Here is a 20833-nt window from a genome sequence, read left to right as displayed (position 1 = left end):
TCACAACAAGTCTTTGTAAAAAGTCCCTTCCTGGCTTTCTTGCAGGCCCCTTAAGGTACTTGAAGGCTGCTGTAAGATCTTGGAGCCTTCTTTCTCCAGGCTCAACAGCCCCAACTCTCTCATTCTGTCCCCATAGGGGCAGTGCTCCAACTTTCTGATCATCTTTGTGGCCCTCCTCTGGACCTAGTCCAGCAGTTCCATGACCCTTTTGTTCTGGGGACACCAGAACTGGACACAGTGCTCCATGTGGGGTCTCAGCAGAGCAGAGTAAGGGGCGAGAATCACCTCCCTTGTCCTGCTGGTTACACGTCTCTGCCCGGAGTGAAATTCCTTCACCATTTTATTCTTTGACCAAAGAATAAAATGGTGAAGGAATTTCATTCTTCTCTTAATAAGCAGTTGTTGTGCATAACAGTAAAAAAAAAAAAAAAAGACATTAGTACCTCTGGGACAAGTTCTGTCTGACCTAAGTATAAGCAATCTCTCCTCACAACACAGTAGCTGTGATTTTTTGCTAAGGTTAGATTTGCATGAGAAAAGTTCAAACAACAAAAAGTGTTCCCTAATCCTCTCAGCTCATGGTTGGCAGATCTTGGCAGTCTTTGCATCTGGAGTAAAGATGGAAGTGTTCCAAAAAAATCTCAAAAATTGTGAGTGTCCATTAGCAAGTGGTATGGTCATGGAGCAGACCAAACATTTTATTAATCACTCTCTGGAACACAGCACTTTTTTTTTCAGTGAATAGTTCCATTCAGAGTTCTTCATTCCCTACTTGTAAAGGTCTTTTTCAGTCAGTTCTCTGAAGACAAAGTTTGCCTTTTCCTTGACCAGCATTAAAACTACTAACTCACACACAGACATAAGCACAGCAGCAAATTTAAAATGCTGTAAAACATAAAACTTTCATAAGGCAAACACAAAAATTTAAACCCTAAGGAAAGGGAAATAAAACATACATCTTTTTATTGATTCCTTAAAGACAGTCAGAAATTCATTTCCAAGATAAACACATAAGATTCATAGACCTAAATCTCACCTAGCTCACAGAGGGGCTGTATGTTAGGATTTATTTTTACAGGAGTGCAATTTCTTAATGTTAGTTCTTAAAAAACACATTCTTGGTGTCATATCTACAATAAGGCAATGTGTGATTTTTCTTTCTGAACTCATGTATTTTAATTTATCAAACTTTCTCTAAGATTTTGGAACTAGCTTTTGAGTGAATGCTGAAAAAAACTTTATAGTGGAAGTATCCAATCACAGGATCACAGGATGTTAGGGACTGGAAAGGACATCTGGAGAGCTTCAGGACCAACCCCCCTGCTGGAGCAGGACCATAGAATCTAGCACAGGTTGCACTGGAACAGATCCAGACAGGGCTTGAAGGTCTCCAGAGAAGGAGACTCCACAACCTCTGGGCAGCCTGTTCCAGTGCTCTGTGACCCTTACAGTAAAGAAGTTCTTTGTCCTGTTGGGGTGGAACCTCCTGTGCTGTAGCTTCCATCCATTGCCCCTTGTCCTATCCCAGGGCACAAGTGAGCAGAGGCTGTCCCTTCCTTCTTGACACCCAGCCCTCAGATATTTATAGACATTTATTAGATGCCTTTTCAGTCTTCTCCTCTCCAGACTAAACACCCCCACGTCTCTCAGCCATTCCTCATAAGTGAATGCTCTAGTCCCTTAATCATTTTGTACCCGCTCAAGGGACTTCAGTCCTTGTAGCTCTCAAATCATTAGTTTGTTGTCTTGGTCACTTCAGGACAGGTTTAAGGATAGAGGCAATGGCATACACAGGGGCTAACACACTTTAGTCTGCAATAAAAACCCAAATAGCTCTTGAAGTACACCATTGGATGGCATGGCTTTATCTAGGCCTATACACTAGACAGGACAAATAATCTTTCTTCCATCTCCATCTGACTTTCTACTTCTGTCTTTCTGCTGAATGAGTTCAAGGACACAATTCTCCTCTCCTTAAAAATCCAGCATTCCCAAATGCTGACTGCTCCAAACACTGACTACTCAGGCTCTGTAAACACCTTCCCTAGCTGTGTATCTAACACCAAATCTCACAACACACCCAATATAAACTGAACCTATTTCTTCTTTTCCAAAACTTGCCTTCTGATGCATACAAAACACAAACCATGGAAGGAAATAACTGATGGCCAGAAATTACTTTCAGGTCTTTGGGAGGTGCAAATCTTACACATTGGTGAACAGAATTCTTGAAAATATTCTGAATACACTGCCTTATGAAGGAGGGTTGTGGTTTGAAACTGCACTGCACTTCTGCTTACTTTTTATCAAAACCCTTAACAACCCTGGAAAAAACTGAAACTCTCTCCCATCCTTGCATTTCAAAGGATTATGTACTCTTTTTTAAATACAGAAATAATGTCTGCCAGATAGATATGACCTTTATTACTATAAAGAATATGTGGTAGATTTCTAGGGAATTGTAGCATGATTTTCCTCTATTTGAGGAACTCATTTTGAGCCTTTTATTTCTGCTTTTGCCTGCCAACTTCAGTCATTTTTGTCTAAGCATTTAATCTAAACATGAGGCACTTGGAAAAAAAAATCTGGAAAAAATGTGCTCAACCAGCTTGAATGATGGTGTCTAGGGAAGAGAATGTCTTCCTATTTATACCCATTTATGAAAAGGACCTTCTCTGAATGATTTTTTTCTCCCTTTCTTTCCACAGACCTGATGTAGAGTGAACTCTGAGTCCAAAATAAACTCTGTGAAGGGATAAGAGAGGAATGTGAAAGATACAAATGGGCATCACTTAGAAAACAGGATCCAGGATGTTATTCACACTGCTGCCACTGAAAATACAGACACTTCTCATTACCCTTTTTGATTCAGACATGGAGAACAAACAACCCTGAAACACAATGGGTGGCTGGTGCCAGGGACAGGAATCAAAACAGGAGGCACACTGACAGCTGTTGTCAGTGAAGGGCTTGGAGACAATCTCTGACAAATCAATCTCCAATACTGATCCACTTAGCAGGATGCTGCACAAGGGAGCAAGCCTTCCCAACAGAATAAAAGGACAGAAACTCTGCAAGAGATCATGTGAAACATTCTCCTTAAAATTTCAGCCTATGGATTTAACTTGCAAATGCAATGCCCTGAGTTTACAATAAAAGGGACAGAGCAACCAATTTATTGACTTTTCAGAAACATATAAATGATAAAAAGACAATTTAGAGGCTGCCCAACAGCCAAGTAAGCCAAGTGTATCATTTATGTGTTTTTTGCTCTCCAGTCTTGTGTTACTCAGGTAAACTAAAAGCTACAGTAAAATCATTGTAGTGCTTTTTATTTTAATCTTTGTGAAAAAAAAATCAACTTGGTGAAACCCCTTATTCTGTTGTGACTTACACATCATACAACCCCTGTAAAGATTCTCTCCTGTTCAGGAGCCACAGCTAATAATTAGACTTTGACACAGGGGAAAACAAAAAAAGGTTCATACAAAAAAACCCAACCCAACCCAACCCAACCAAACCAAACCAACAAAACCAAACCAAACCAAACCAACAAAACCAAACCAAACCAAACCAACCAAACCAAACCAAACCAAACCAACCAAACCAACCAAACCAAACCAAACCAACGAAACCAAACCAACCAAACCAAACGAAACCAAACCAACCAAACCAAACGAAACCAAACCAACCAAACCAAACGAAACCAAACCAACCAAACCAAACGAAACCAAACCAACCAAACCAAACGAAACCAAACCAACCAAACCAAACGAAACCAAACCAACCAAACCAAACGAAACCAAACCAACCAAACCAAACGAAACCAAACCAACCAAACCAAACGAAACCAAACCAACCAAACCAAACGAAACCAAACCAACCAAACCAAACGAAACCAAACCAACCAAACCAAACGAAACCAAACCAACCAAACCAAACGAAACCAAACCAACCAAACCAAACGAAACCAAACCAACCAAACCAAACGAAACCAAACCAACCAAACCAAACGAAACCAAACCAACCAAACCAAACGAAACCAAACCAACCAAACCAAACCAAACCAAACCAACCAACCAAACCAAACCAAACCAACCAACCAAACCAAACCAACCAAACCAACCAACCAAACCACCAAACCAAACCAACCAACAAACCAAACCAACAAAACCAACCCAACAAAACCAACCCAAACCAACCCAACCAAACCAACCCAACCAAACCAACCCAACCAAACCAACCCAACAAAACCAACCAAACCAAACCAACCCAACAAAACCAACCAAACCAAACCAACCCAACAAAACCAAACCAAACCAAACCAAACCAACAAAACCAAACCAAACCAAACCAAAACAACAAAACCAACAAAAATACCCCCCCAAAAAATCAAATGTAAAATGGAAGGAGGAAAACTGAAAAATTGACATAAAGAAAAGCAGTTCCCAGTTCAGTCACTCTCTCTAAAGAACCATCTTAGGTTGTACTGAGAGATGCTGTAACAATGCTTGTGGTGATTTCTGGATTTGATCTTCAGCCTTCACTGAAAATTTCTGTTCTGGCTATATTTGAAAAATCAGAAACACTTCTTGAAAGTCTAATTGAAAGCTGAAAAAATGGAAGTGTCTGTAGGCATGAGCTAGCTGAGTATGACCACGTCCAGAGAGAAATGTTCATGTTTCTTGACTGTAGAGTGGAAAAAAAAAAAAAAAAAAAAAAAAAAAAAAGAGATCCATCATCAAGAAACTATGGAAAATCGTTGGGTAGAAAGAAATAGGGCAAACCTGTTTTTGTAACCACAGTAAACAGAACTCCCCACAGACAATGAGAAGCTAAGGTTGCAAGCTGAAACACAAAACTTTCAGAAAGTTTGTTCATTTTAACATTCAAGCAAAAACAGTTCAGGTCCTGCCACCTACTACCTGTGTGTTGTAGAAAAGCAGGAAAGACTGTTCCCAGTGACAGTAAGAAAGCAAGCTGTGAGGCAAAATTTAGTGAAGTGTTGGCAAGGCTTTCTTCATTGCATACCTTAAAAACCTCTCAGTGCCTAAATGCGTCATCTTACACAGAGAAACTATTCCTTGAGGAGTAAAAATGTTTTGCTTTTTACCTTTTCTTTTGGGGGGGGGAGGGGGAGTTTGGTTTGGGGTTTTGTTTCTTTGTTTCTTAGTGTCTTTTGTTTTTTTTCTGGTTTTGTTGTTTCATTGTTTTCTATCAAGAACATCAGCACTTAAGGCCATCTGGGAAATTTTAGAAGCCAAAGTGTCAGGGGAACCTATTAAAAAAAGCAAGTCTGAGAAAAAGCTGTATAAGCACCTTCCTTGCAGTGCTAAAACCAGAGTTAGCAGCATATATATTTATAAAGATAAGTCAATTTCCCAGACCAAGTAATTAATATTGAAAAGACAGTCTAATTATCACTTTTAATGTTTAAATTAAATTATTTCCATTTTGGTATCTTACAACTCAGAATCATAGAATGGTTTGGGTTGAAGGGACCTCCAAAGATCATCCAGTCCAACCCCCTCCCCCTCCCTGCAGTCATTTGCTGTCTGCCCTCACACTTCATAGAATCATAGAATGGTCTGGGTTGGAAAGGACCTCCAAAGGTCATCCAGTCCAAGCCCTTCTGCAGCAAGCAGGGACATCCTCCACTAGATCAGGTTGCTTAGAGCCTTGTCAAGCTTGACCTTGAATATCTCCAGGGATGGGGACTCCAATTATCTCCCTGGGCAACCTGTTCCAGTGTTCCACATCCCGCATGGTAAAGAGCTTCCTCCTAACATCCAGTCTAAATCTGTTCTTCTCTAATTTCCTCTCATCCTATCACTCCAAGCCTTTATAAACAGTCCCTCTGCAGCCTTCTAGTAGCCCCCTTCAGATACTGGAAAGCTGCTACGAGGTCTCCCCAGAGCCTTCTCTTCTCCAAGCTGAACAACCCCAGCTCCCTCAGCCTGTCCTTGTAGGAGGTGTTCCAAGCCAGAATTACCATTCACCTTAGAATATTCAAATATTAAATATTTTCATTTAATTAGCCCCTTTTATAATAATTCAGCTTCAGAATTCATTAGAAAATTCAGATATTCTGTGTTATTCAATTGTTGAGTTCAATTTTGGGGTTGTTTGTTTTTCTAAACAATGCAGCTTTTCTTCTCTTAGGCTAATGTCAAAATAAATTTGTATCACTGATCTGTTTGGAAGCCTATAAGGCATAGCATCATCCTACTGAACTTAAACATTTCAGAGAAATAACAGCTCAAAAAAAGACACAACAGCGCAAGTAAAATCTGATCCTGTGTTTTGGGTTGCTTTCCTTGATTCTCATTAGTTTGCAAAATGAAGTTGACATTTTCTCTTGTATATTGGCATTTCCTTGGACATTAAACACGGTGGCTGACACACAATAGCATTTTTATAGCACAGCTGATATAGATACAGCAATATTTTAGTCACAGCAGTTCATGTGAAGTGCAGTTTGCAGCACAGTTCTGGCCATGATTCAAGGTAGCTATTTGGGGCAGAACAGAGAGAGTGGTATCTTTTTAACTTAGTCATATAACATTAGTCCACAACAAAGATGAAAAGGTCTTGACTCTTAACACACATCAAAAGGTTTTGGCTCTTAACACACATCTAGAGAAAAAAAAAAAACAAAACACTCAGCTTTTCGTTCCTAAATTCACCAATCAGATTTCCCTAGACTTAATTATGATGGGACTTTTGTGTTTTGGTTTTTAGTTGGTTGGTTTCATTTTTTTTTTTCAAAATAGTGATAGTGTAGAACTGCAGAGAAAAAGAATAAAACCCCTCCATTCTATAAATCACACTAAGGCATGAGACAGTATGCTACCATTAATGGGGACTACTGCACTTAGTGAGGAAAGCAGGACCCTCACAAGCTGGTATCAATTCAACAACAAAGGTTAGAATGACATTTCATCAGCTTTGTGATTCAACACTGCTCTGCAACAATCATGTCCTTAGCTCCCATCCACTCATCATTTTCAGCATGCCACCTCCCTCTGCCATACTGTAAACATATTCCTCATCTCCCATGGCATTGAGTCCCCTTCTCATTTCCAACAGGCTTTTCTCCTAAGCACTGTTTATTCTTCACAGAATGCTAACCAAGGGGAAAACAAAAGAGCAACAACAAAAGAAAATAGATAATGCAAAGGGGCACAGTCATGCATCTACTGACTGTCACTGCTATGAAAAATCCCGGGGGAAGGAATCCTGCTGGCAGCGACGACTATGAGAGTCTGGGGCAACAGCAAACTCAGAACCTGATGTGACTGAGAGCTCTCACTACTCACACTGTGAAAGCAGAAGACCTCAGAGGCTGGGACCCTGCTTTCCTGAAAAGATCAGAGATTTGGGATTCTTTGCAAATGTAGGAGGACATGGACAAGAGCCAAACTAATTCTTCACAGAATTACAGAAACATACAGGTTGGAAAAGAGCCTCAGGATCACCAAGTCCAAGCAAGAACCCTACTCTACAGGGTTCACCCTGAAACCATAGCCCCAAGCACCACATCCAAACCACCTTGAAACACGTCCAGGCTTGGGGACTCAACCACCTCCCTGGGCAGCACATTCCAATCCCTGACCACTCTTTCTGCTTCCAAAGAAGCCTTTTACAGAGGAAGCTTTAAAATGAGAATATTGCAGAGCTTCCAGCACTAACAGAATAAAATATCTGTAAATCCTCTGTATAGTAGTTTACATTATCAATTCATTACTGCAATATCTAGAACATGGGATCACAGAATGGCTTAGGTTGGAAGGGACCTTACTGCAACCTACCTGCCATGGGCAGGGTTGCTTCTTAACTCAGTTTGGCTGCTCAAGGACTCGTCCAACCTGGCTTTGAACACCCCCAGGGAGGAGGCAGACACAGCCTCCATGGGCAACCTGTTCCAGAGTCTCAGCACTCTACTGAAGAACTTCCTAAGATCCAGACTAAACCTGCTCTCCTTTGGCTTTAAACCACTCCCCCCTTGTCCCATTGCTAGACACCCTTATGAAAAATCCCTTTCCAGCCTTCCTGTGGGATCCCTTCAGGTACTGCAAGGCAGTTCTAAGCCCCCCCTGCAGTCTTATCTAGGCTGAAAGAGTACTGATGGTAAAAATTGTCACCTTCATGTTCAACAGAATATGTGATAATTTGGAAGCTATTATTTCAAACCTCACATGTTGAAATTTTCTAATTGACTGCTCACATGTTTCAAAATGATTTTATAATTATCAACTGAACAAGCTAAATTAACACTGAAACTTGTCATAGTAAGCATTAAACTGCTGTTACTTACCTGTCTACTTATCTGGAAACAGAGCTAACTTTTACAGACACAGCTGCACTGTGTCCTGTTTCTATCAACACCTCTGCACAGAGCTGTTGGAGCTGTAGCATTAAACCACCTGGCCCCTTACTGTGCTGTCATATCTGTCTGTGCAAATGGGCACACAGAGGTCTCCACACATTTACACATTGATGTCAAAACTGCTTCAGGAGCTAAGGATTAGGCTCAGGAAGCTTTGCATTAAATTCCCATTTGAGAAGAGGTGACTTGCACAGCCTTGGGTAAGTCTCTTTGTGCCTCAGCACCATATCTTTAAAACTGGGTTAATATCATCTCCCCCTTCCACAGGAATACTGAAAGTGCAAACACTGTGAAGTCATGAGCTACTTGACTAACAAAGTCAAGATGTTCAAATCACCTTTGTATACAGCTGTGCATACTTGTTTTTTATAATCAGCAATAAAATAAGAACAATTTCAGAAATTAGGGAAAACTCCTCAAAAGAATCAGCAACATATACACTGATTAAAAAAAATAATAAAAGAAATAAACGTCTATGGAGTTAAGGTGCTGGAGAGGGTCCACAAAAGGGCAACAAAGCTAGTGAAAGGTCTGGAGGACAGGTCTGGTGAGGAGCAGCTGAAGGAGATGGAGTTGTTGTCTGGAGAAAAAGAGGCTGAGGGAAAATCTCATTGCAGAATACAAGTTTAAAGGAAGTGAATTGCACACATTACAACATTTACCATATATGTAAAAAAATTCAGAAACTTACCATATCAGTATCTGAAACAGGTCCAAAACTGGTCACATAGATGTTAGTGAAGACTTCAGTAATACTATCTGATATAGAAAGAAAAAAAGCAAATATTTTAATTTTATAGTACTTCCTCAAAATTATTGGCCATTTTGAACAAGTTTCTCTCCTTATTTGCTTCTCCTAACCAGTATCCTGTTGTAAACACTGGTGGTCTCCACCCCACTTAACACAGAGGTTATCATAGACTCATAGACTCACTGTTTGGAAGAGACCTCTAGAGATCATCTAGTCCAACCCCCTTGCCAAAGCAGGATCACCTAGATCAGGCCACACAGGAACACATCCAGGCAGGTCATCAGGCAAGAGTTTGTCCCACCAAGCAGTTTCTTTCAGTTAAAGGACTATGGAACCCTCAGCAACTACACACAGATTTCCCATTTCTCCATCAGCAAAACCAACCACACTGGCTTGGACTTAACACAGTAGTACAGTTCTAAACATAAAATGCCTTTGCTGCAGAGGTGTTACCTCTGTTGTTGGTGATCATTCCTGTTAAAGCCTCTCTAGTCCAAGGCTGTTTTCTCATCCTGAATAGCTTTTCAAAGCCAAAGACAAGAAAAAGCTTACAAAGCAATTATTGACTCCACCAAAGATAGCATTGGACAGCATCATACTTTAGAACTGGGTATGTTTAGAAGTGGCACATATTTTAACATAATAATTCCTTCCCTTCATACACAATGCTCCTGATGCATTGTTGTGGTACTGTAAAGACTATAAGAAAACGTTCTCCCCAGTCATTGCAGTCAGACAGCCATGAAATCAGACTATTAAATATTGTACTGATGGGAAAAATAATTGCTGAGTCTTCTATCTTCAGCTTTCAATTAGGCTCAAAATGGAACCATATTCACTAAGAGGGATAGCACTCACTTGCAGGAAATTTCTTACAGCAGTTGCTAAATACTGTGAGCATTTGTGGCAGTGAATACAGAATTACAGAATCACAGAAGGGTGGGGGCTGGAAGAGACCTCCAGGGAACATCTTGTCCAAACCTCTCTGCTAGAGTAGTATTACCTAGAGTAAGTCATACAGGAACCTGCCCAGGTGGGTTTTGAAAATCTCCAGAGGAGACTCCACAACCTCTCTGGGCAGCCTGTTCCAGTGCTCTGCCACCCTCACAGGATAGAATTTTTTCCTCCTGTTTAAGTGAAACCTTCTCTGCCTTCAAGCCAGTTGCTGGTTAGAAAAGAAATAGTTAAATACAGCTAGCTGCAATTGGACTCAGCCCATCATTTGCCATTCCTAAAAATAATAGAGTTGCCTGCTATATGAGTGATGGGGGTGTTATGATTTCCATATTTAATAATCATTTAATATGGATACTTCATAGTTTCTGTATTCCTAAAGGCTACCTTGTGACAAATATGCGGCACAGGCAGATTTTAATTGCATTGATGCCAACAGTATAATCACTCTCCTCAATTAGGAGAAATCAGCAGTGCTCACTCATGATGGCAGAGGCAAGACTTTACAGCTGCATGTGTGTTTTCAAAGGGATGTAGCTGCACCCAAAGCAGAGATGGGATGATACAGTACTTTAAGAAAACTTCTGGAGTAAGGATGAAGCACAATCCTAATCTCTTATCTTTAAAGAAACTAGCATTTCCTTCTCCAGCAGAACACTAGACGTGATTATTAGAATATACCACTTTGTAAAGCCTTCATTGCCCAAAAGAATCTTCTTTCCAGGTTCACCTCTGCTTTTTTAAGCAAACAAATAAAGGCTGACTCTCACTATGTGTCATTCTAAAAGTTCAAGAGCACATTTCTTTTGAGAGATGTTGATTTATGTGACAGGGACTTCTCTAATCTCATATGCAGCATCCATAAACAAGCTGAGTTTATTTCTACTCTAAACACCTTACAAACTAATTTCAAGCCAGTGGGCAGCAAAAGGAGCTGAGTCTGTACTGTTCTTAACTTTCAACAAGGATAAAGTATGGGTCTGGATGAAATACCACTCGGAAACCACAAGTAGAGTTCAGAAGCCTAGTGACTGCATGTCGCCTGTGGGAGACTTCCCAGAAGAGAAGAAAATTCTCTCCAAATGGTTATCTGGCACAGGCTGAGATGAAATGGAAAAGTGACAAGACAGCTACTCTTCAGGGGGTAAAACAGTGCTGCAGGTACTAACTGTGAAATCTGGCCTGCACTGGGAAATTTGGCCTGTGCTATACTGTCAACAGAAAATCTCAATTACAGAGCCATGGCAAACACTGGTGTTATAAAAACTTGACTGACAAGTATCCTGACAGCAGAAACCCAAGGTTAATATCAATTATACTGGTATCATCTGAAGGAACCACACAACAGGTAGCAAAATCACTTGGCAAGTATTAACCTGCACACACATACCAGCCCACCCCCCACAAATGGCTGGAAGCATGGTCCTCATCTAACCTCAATCTACTGCTATCAGCTGTTTGCATCAAATGTGTTACTTCACACATGGGATTGACTTTACAATTGTATATAGTGAACTGCAGGACATGGAATCATCAGGCTTGCCTTGCATTTAATTTGCACTTAAACCCAAAAAGTCTGTAGTAAAGCAGGCCACTTTGTCCTGCTAGTAACTTAGTGCAAACAATTCAGAGGCTCAAAGTAAAATTTCACATGGACTCTCTAACCATACTTCATCCAGCAGGCACCATGGTTACAGGCTTTCTGTAACTCACATTCTGTCAAGAACAGCACAAGCCATCCCATTTAGCCCACTGGAGATTCTAACAGCTCTGGATTCTCAGTGCTGTGGACTAGCCAAAGGAATGTACTCAGCTAGAAAACGTTAAATGAAGCCTGTTGGTACACAAACCTAGAGTCTATTATTTTTTTTTTTTTTTTGGAGAAAAATTAAGGACAAGTTTTTTACAGCAGAATCACAAAATCTGTTCATTCACTTGACATGTAAACACATAACTAAAAGGCTTGGTTTTCCACAGTGCTCAAAGCAGCCTAGTGCTTCTGAAAAACAGTCCAGTTTCTGTTGGGAGGAGGGGTGGCTGACTCATTTATACTTGTGAGCTCTTAAGTTATTCTGAATCATTTCCTTTGAAGGCTAAACAAAGGAACAAGAAAGAGTAAGGATATAGTTTCTATTTCTGATGCTTCTTTTAGGGGAAAAAACCAAAAGCTTGGCAAAGAATACGACATGCAGATGCCATCACAACCACAACATGAAGTGCTCTGAAATTCAGCACAGCAAATGCTATTATAGCAGCATTTCTAATTTGCCTTGGTCATAAATGCATAAAGAGAAGCTTTAGCTGACTTAGTTTAGGCCAATTTCTCAGAAGATGGAAGCCAAAGGTAAACTGACCAAAAAAAAAAAAAAATCAAGAGATTTTAGAACAGAGGAAAAATCTCACATCCTATAGAAGCAGTAAAAGCAGTAACTATTAAGGATCATGTTTCATGTGGTTCTGATTCACTTTCCTTACTTGAACTGTCATGCTAGCAGTACTGAAAATAAAAATAAAAGTAAGAAAAAGCAATAAATGCACCAAATTGCACAAGATTTATGGATCCTTATCTATCCATAGCTGGAAGTTTTACTGTATGCTTTAAACACATTTAGGGTGTTATAGACATTATTACAATAACCTCTCTCTGAAGACAATAATTTTATTGTTTTCCATACATGGGAAGCTGAAGCAGAAGAGTTAAGTGAAGTGTAAGTAATGTGAAGTTCATGTGTTTACCAAATCTGGCTCCAGCTGTTCAACACTGAGTAACTGTACTGGAAAATTTAATCATTGACTCATCAAAAATTAGGCATTTAGAGCTTAGTTAGAGTTGGTGTCAGTGCCTTTATCCATTCCGTTGTGCCAGCTCTCCTGCTGCTGGGATACCCTTTCTGATGGTTGGAAGCCCTGCTGACTTGTTCCTCAATACAAGCTGGCTCAGCTGAAGGAGGCTGCTTGGCAGAAAATTTGCAGTGGCTGAATCAGTCACAGGTTGAGTAATAGAGATGGTCAGAAACGTCGGATGAAAAGGTTCCTCGTCAGCATTTACCCATTTGTCCATACTGGAAATTTCCACAGAGGCAATTTAATTAAGAGTTTGTTCCTTTGGGCTGCTACTTGCCAGGCAGATTTCAAAGCTTCTCTGCTTTCTTTCAAATGTTTTTTCTCAGCTGCCTGCATCTGAAGGGGTACACATGGTTCCAGAGTCTGCAAGGTTGGGTAGACAGACATGCAGGGTTTGACACACCTGAGACCTCTCCCTTTCCTGAAGAACTCTGAGGAAGGATTATCTTTCTGGAAATCAATTTTCTGAGTATTTCTCAAACTAGAGAATGACCTGTGTTTTGCTCACTCCTTCTCTCACCAAAATAATCTACACTCCTTTCTCCACAAAGAGCAGGGACAAATCAAATATGACTCATTCTAGGAATCTTTATAAGAAGAGAGGAGTGTGATGATCCACTCTGAAGAATTCATGATGATCAGCAATAGTCCAGATGTTCATATGTATGAATTATAGAATGGCTTAGGCTGGAAGAGACCTCAGAGATCATCTAATCCAACCTCCCTGCCATGGGCAGGGATACCTCTCAACTACACCAGGTTACTCAAGGCTCCATCCAGCCTGGCTTTGAACATCTCCAGGGAGGGGGCATCCACAGCCTCTCTGGACAATCCATTCCAGAATCTTGCCACCCTCATACTGAAGAATTTCTTCCTAAGAAATTCCAATCTAAACCTCTTCTCCTTCAGTTTAAATCCATGTTCCCTTGTTTTATCAGTGAACACTCTTGTAAAAAGTCCCTCTGCAGCCTTCCTGTAGGGTCCCTTCAGGTATTGGAAGGCAGTTATGAGGTCCCTGTGGTGTCTTCTCTTCTCCAGGCTGAGCAATCCCAGTTCCCTTAGCCTATCCCACAGCAGAGATGTTCCAGCCCCTGGATCATCATTGTGGCCCTCTTCTGGGATTGTTTCAATAGCTCTGTGTCCTTATGGACACCAGAACTGGATGCAGTATTTGAGGTGGGGTCTCAGCAGAGCAGATTAAAGGGGGAGAATCACCTCTCTTGATCTGCTCTATTAATGTGTCAAAGCTATCTTCACAAGAAAAGAGTAGATGGGGACAGCCTTTTAAAAAACATTTATTTGAATTTCCAGGCAGTAAAACTGTAAATCCAGGGTTTGGGCAGCCAAAATAAAAGCCAATCTGTTTGTGGTAATCCAAACCCATCAGGACAGAGCTTTTAAAATGTATATACACAATTCTAGTGCATAGTGTGAAACAATTTCCTACAAACGTTATTTAAATGTAAATAGTACCCAGAAGAACACTGCAAGGCTGGAACTGAAGGGTTGCTACAGCATGCAAAACAAAAAAACAACTGTGAAAATAAAATTCTGCTCTTTAATTTTGTCAACAAAAAAATAACAAAGTAGGTCAAGTTGCGGTGCTGTGAGAGCCTTAACTGAGGATTTCTGAGGTTTTGTGGAAAGGCTGTCAAAAGCTTGATGCTATTTTAATTATTTTGCTACAAAAAATTAAAATATTTAACTGGAATTGACATTGTTCTGACATTGTAATGTGGTCTCCAACTGCAAGCCTGGCAAAGTTGGCCAAAGGCTTTGTAATTTTCATTCATAATACAAGTCAGGAATTGCACAGGTGAAACAGCCAGGGTCTTAATCCATCAAACACTGTTCCAACTCAACATGCTGCCCTTATCTGACAAGCTCCTTAGTGTGTCTGTTGACAGCTCAAGACACTCACTGTCTGGCAGGGAATGGGGGCCAGAGGAGGTCATGCAACACGGAGCCATAACAGCAGCAAAATCCATAGGAACGCAGCTATTTCAAAATACTCTTCTGCCAGTTCTTCTTTATATTTGGTTTTGGTGCTTGAAGTGACAGTTTTAACTGCCCAACAAACCTGCATTTGTAATCCACTGTTAAATTAGAGCCACCAGGATGCTTAGGGGACCTGAGCATCTCCCCTGTGAAGAGAGACTGAGAGCCCTGGGGCTGTTTAGTCTGGAGAAGAGAAGACTGAGAGGGGATCTGATCAATGTCTATCAATAGCTGAGGCGTGGGTGTCAAGGGGAGGGGGCCAGGCTCTTTTTGGTGGTTCACAGTGATAAGACAAGGAACAATGGGTTCAAACTTGAACAGAGAAGATTTCAGCTCAACATGAGGAGAAACTTCTTTCCAGTGAGGGTGACAGAGCCCTGGAACAGGCTGCCCAGGGGGGTTGTGGAGTCTCCTTCTCTGGAGCCTTTCCAACCCCACCTGGATGCCTTCCTGAGCAGACTACCCTAAGTGATCCTGCTCTGGCAGGGGGGTTGATCATCTGGCAGGACCTGATGATCTCTGGAGGTCCCTTCCAACCTCTGATATAAAGTGATACTGTGAAATTACAAAAGTTTCAAAGCCACATGTGCCTACAACTTCCAATTTGTAAACTGAAGCCAACTAACAAATTCACTTTACTGCCCTCCGACATCAGTGCTTCACTTCCAATAGCCTCAAGAAAACTCTTTCAAATCTCCATCTTTAATGAAGCATATGTAGAGTAAGCTTACCATTAAGATGTGGTAAGTGTACACTTTGGTGTAAATGAGACCTGAGGTGGATACTGAAATAGATTTCTCATGGTGTTAACTGATACAAGAACATACTCTAGAGAGATACAGGAATTGAAAGCTAGAAGGCTAATAGACCTCAACTGATTTCCGTCTGAAGAGCTTATATCTACTCTCAGGCATTATATCACATACAAAATAGACAGCTTCATGTAAAGACTATCAGAGAGCATCCAAAGGCCTACAAAGAACTCATGAAGTAGGACTTCCCTGCAAAGTAACATCATACTCTTGAAATAAATACCCTATGTCGTTTAAACTAACATCTGGTCCAGTGCATAAGCCCATTCTTGAACATTTGTTCCAGAAAAGTAATATTTATTATTCTGAACTTTCATATAACTGGTCCAAAATATCAGGGTTACAAGTTTATATTTTATTTTATTTTATTGAGGGAGAATTTGCTGTAATACAACAGTTCAAAGTAGGGCTTTAGAGACAAGTCAGACTTTCTGACCATTAAAAAAACCACACATTAACCTGGAAAAAATAAAAATTTTAGCTTAACTGTCAACATTTTCTTATTCTGTAGCAAAAAATATGACTTGGGAAGGCATTTTCAGATAGGTTGTTGGCTGAGCTAACATCATTTTTAGGTGTAGCCTACCCACAAAATGTGCCTAGTGTGAAATGTAGGCATAACTGCAACACAGATAATGTAATCTATCTCCATGGTTGGGTAATTACTCAGATTTGTCCTGTATGCAAAAGACAAACTGTTAGAGCACTATTTCCAGCTAGAAGAGGGAACATTAAGAAGTTGTCTCTCTGCTGAGTGATACATTCACCTGTTGCTAAGATAATTTTCACATGTATGTGTCAGATTTGGAGGTTATCTCTCACTCCAAAAGAAAGAGTGCAGATCACATATGTAAACATCTTGACTGATTTTTCTTCTCTCTTAAATTTGCAAATGCTATTTCAGCTAACAAAATTAAACATGTTTCCAAAGGGTCCTATGAATGAAGAGCCTTGGATACAAGTGACATATGAGATGCAGCTTTCATAGGTTTCTTCAGTAAGTTTTGAGAAAGTCACACAAGGGTATGGTTTAAAGACTGATTTTGGTGCCTAATTATCTCTGTAAGTATATTGGACATGCTCCACAAAGTTATTTAAGCTTCAGGTTTCCACTTAAATCAATACCAGTTAATCTGAATGTCTCTGTGGTCCAGATCATAATGACTAAATTTTGCACTTATTTTTGTCTGAAACCCTTCTAGTCCCAAATTCCTGTCCAACATTGTCAGTACCTAAAATTCCCTAGCTGCTTTGATTTCCACCTTAAGGCAAAAATATCCTGATGCTGCCAAGCAGCTTAAATCACTGGCTCTCAACCAAATCCCAATGAGTTCCTCAAACTATAAATAATTACAAAACCTACTGGGGCGGGAAGACTTTGAGAGAGAAAGCAAGAAAACAACCAAGAGACTGATTCCACAGCTTAGCAGTACTCATGGGATGTAGCAGACATAAATTGAAGTCTGTGCTCAATATCTAATTATTTACACAAAGCAGAACAATTCCTTACAAAGACTGAGGAAGCAGGCCCTGTCTTAGAAAATCACTTTTGTGGTCAAGGCAGACCCTGGCACATAGTAAGATGAGTTCATGTCTCTGCTTTAAATCAGAGCATGCACTTGACAAGAGGGACTCTGTCTCTCACAGGTTTCCATCATGCCAGATTATTAGCTGCTCTCAGGGTTCTTTACAGGAAAGGAGGAATGGTATGAGCTCTACAAGGGGGGGGGGGCACACCACTGCAAACAGCTGAAGTGGAGACTGGTAATGTTTTCCCACCTGAGCTTGGATGTTCCACCTGTGTTGGCAAGAAAAGGCTTCAGCTGCATGCCCCTCTTCAGCATATTTTAATTACTTAGCCTGACTGATTCCCATTCAGTTTATTGACTTTATGAGTCACTTTTGCAGACAGCTAAGGCTATGTCCATGCCACTTCTGAGCCACGCCAGCATGCCTAGCTTTCCCAATGTGCCACAAAGGAGAGCTGGATGTTTGAACTAGTGAAATAAATTTCACTACGCATGGAGTCCAGGAGATTTAGGCACAACCAAACCTAAGCCCTCAGTCTGGATGGGGCTGGTTAGCCAAAGACTGTGAATGGCTTTACAGTCCAGCAGTACTAAACAGAGATCTCAGTCCATATTCTGACACATATGTAGATATGTGTAGATAAAGTATCTCCAGTGGAAGAAAACTCTCTCCCAGAATGATCAGAAGCCCTGAGCCTAGTTAACAGAGTTGGAAAGTGGAAGACATGGATTCAGATCCATTTTCCAAATCAGGTAGAGAATAAATAAAATGCTTAAATTAGAACATGCACTATCCCTGAAGAGAAAGCAAGTGTACTGACTGCTACAGCCCATATCACATTGGGCTAACCAATCAACCAGTGCCTAGCTTGAATCCTGACAGTACTTAAACATAAGAGACAGTCTGAAGCAACACAAAAGTGCATAACTTTTTTTTTTTTTTTTTTTTTTTTTTACACCAAGAAGAAATCTAGATATTCTCAGTCATTACTGTTGGACTTCATAGATTTTTAACATCTGAAGCAACATTTTTACAATCTCAGAGGTAACAACTGCTAAGTGATAAAGACAGAAATTAACTGTCTAGACACCTGGAAACAGAGTATTCCTCAATTTATAGGTTCATTGCAAAGATATTAATACAAAATTGTTGGTTGGATAAACATTTGAGACAATTCAGCAGTAGTCTTGGCTATGGTATAATTAACAGAGAAACAAAATGTGGAAAATAGGAACAAGTGAATGAAATCATAGGGAAGAGCAATTTAAACACATGGGTAAAATGAAATCTGCTCCCATCAAGCCAGACTACCATAAAATTCCCCAAATTTCAATTTTTCCCTTTGCATTACATCCTCACACTCCAGGAGAAAAAGGGAAAGTAATTAAAAAGCAGTCAGCTCTAAAACAAACACAAATGTGAATAATTTTTAGTTGGAGTTGCACAAAATGTTCGATAGAAAGATGAAAGTGAAACACAAAGTTTGGCTGGAAGAAATGTGATCTTACTGAGATGGGTTACTGAAAAGGCTGCAGTAAAATGAACTTAGCTAACACACAACACATTTGGCAGCAAACCAAACCTACGTGGAGTTTGAATGAAAAATGAACCATCAGCACTAAACCTTATCCCTTTTAGACACTAGAGCTTCCATCAGGATGCAAAGAGATTATATATAATAACCAGGCAGAGTAACAAATGGGACTGCTGCATTGTTTAAATCAACTGGATGAGCATGATGAAGCTAAAATGAACCAGACTTCCCCAACGCTGTCTAAAGAATGAGACAGAGCAAGACAAAGTGAACAAGAGCACTCAAGTCTGGAAATGGAAGGGAGCAGACTTTGATAAAGTGGAGTAACCAACCTGAATCAGCATCACCACACAAGTATGGATGGCAAAGTTATTATTCCCATGCAACCATATTTCCATCTACTCTGCTTAGAGGCTTGTGCTATCAGAAAGGAAACTATAACATGTGTGTAAATCAGAACAATTCCCACAATCATTTCAGCTTTTAAAACCTTATCTTTAGAAGTCTTTTTCTCACCTTTTTTTTTTAATTCAGGTTTGACATTCATGACTTCGGAACTCTGTCAAATTCTGCTGCATTAGCCTCCTCAGCTAACTTCAGGTTTAATCTCTGTGCTTTATTCCAAGTCACGGTATTTGGAAATCATCCCATTTGATACAGTCACTCTGCCAGTACCTCCTGTGCTTCAAAACACATCTCCCCCTACCAGTATCATTTCAAAAAATCAGCGGCTTCGAGTTTCTCTTTGCAGTCATGAAGTAGCCAAGTCTGGGCTTCTTAAGACATGCTTTTATTGCACAGTGCCCCCTGACTCACCTGATTTTAGTTGCTAGCTGATTTGCTTATTCAGCTCTTCTCACACAAGCCCAGGTGCTCCCCTAACCAAGATCACTCAGCCTAGATTTTCTACCTGTGGTACTTCAGAAGCCATTTGGGTTTATGCTGGTAACACCTTGCCAGGGAGAAGCACAAGTTATGAAAGGCAGTCCTGCTTCAGAATCTTCCCACATTCCAAACATTATAAAACTCCTGAAATTCTCATAATTCCCTGGAAAAACACCAGGAGTCAAAGTCCTTCTGCATCAAGGACTTGTGAAATGGCCTTAATGCAGAAGGACCCAGGGGTGACCAAGGAACTGTGAAAATCCATAGATGATACATAGAGGATTTCATCTTTGGCTACACACCACTTTCTCTAAGCTAAACCAGGCACTGACACAGGGCTTATTACTCCTGTTAATTATTTAACAAAGATTTGGGTAGCATGCTAGAGTCCACTTGAAGTCAGTGAAAAAGATTCCCCCTGGTGAAGTCCAACTTCAGAGGAAGACTTTGGAGAATGCCTGTCTCTGTGGTCAGGCATGGAAAACAAACAAACAAACAAACAAACAACAAAAAAACCCCCACAAGTTGGCATCCTGGAGCTGACAGAAACCAGGATGAAGCTCTGGGAAGAACAATCTTGCTTGCTCTGTGGCACACCCTCATTATCACCAGAGATCAGCATCTTCCCAAAGCTTGTTGCTGTCAGAGCAAAGTAGGAAATTCACATTCTAAAATCCCAAAGGCTGCTTGAGCTCATCTGAAGATCAACAGACTATAGAAAGCACTGGAAATTATGATCCTTTCAGACAGATTAATTTTAGTGTCTGTGTGTAGTGCCTGGTTACTACAGTTTTGGATCATACATACACCCATTAAAAATGGAGCTACAGGGTTTTTATCTCTTGCTAGCCTTGTACTTTGCATTCAAGCATGACAGGAACCAATGGTAGGAAAAGGTAGTGCCTTTATTTAATAGAGTTGTGCATTAGTGGGAAGTCTTCATGTCATTTTGGTTTGGTTTTTTTTTTTTTTGGGGGGGGGGGGGTCAGCAGGAGCAATCCTGTAAGAGCATCTCAGAAGATTGTAACACACTGTCAAAAAACAGAGATATTCTAAACCTTCTATCAACCAGCCAGCAGCTCCTATTTGAAATCAGGTGAAATAACTATGAAGTACAGGAAATTAATGTTTATCCA

General features: G+C 40.4%; 1 protein-coding gene across 1 annotated transcript in view; it reads right to left on the bottom strand.

Annotated features, from left to right (window-relative positions):
• Positions 1–20833, bottom strand: part of GABRA2 (gamma-aminobutyric acid type A receptor subunit alpha2) — a 55131-nt gene that overhangs the window by 20465 nt on the left and 13833 nt on the right. The window contains exon 3 of the mRNA XM_054383283.1: positions 9081–9148. Coding sequence (XP_054239258.1) covers positions 9081–9148 — 68 coding nt within the window. The remainder of the gene's footprint in view (positions 1–9080; positions 9149–20833) is intronic.

The sequence above is a fragment of the Indicator indicator genome, chromosome 8 (assembly GCF_027791375.1).
Source record: "Indicator indicator isolate 239-I01 chromosome 8, UM_Iind_1.1, whole genome shotgun sequence".
Taxonomy (NCBI): Eukaryota; Metazoa; Chordata; class Aves; order Piciformes; family Indicatoridae; genus Indicator; species Indicator indicator.
This window is presented reverse-complemented; position numbering and strand designations above follow the sequence as displayed.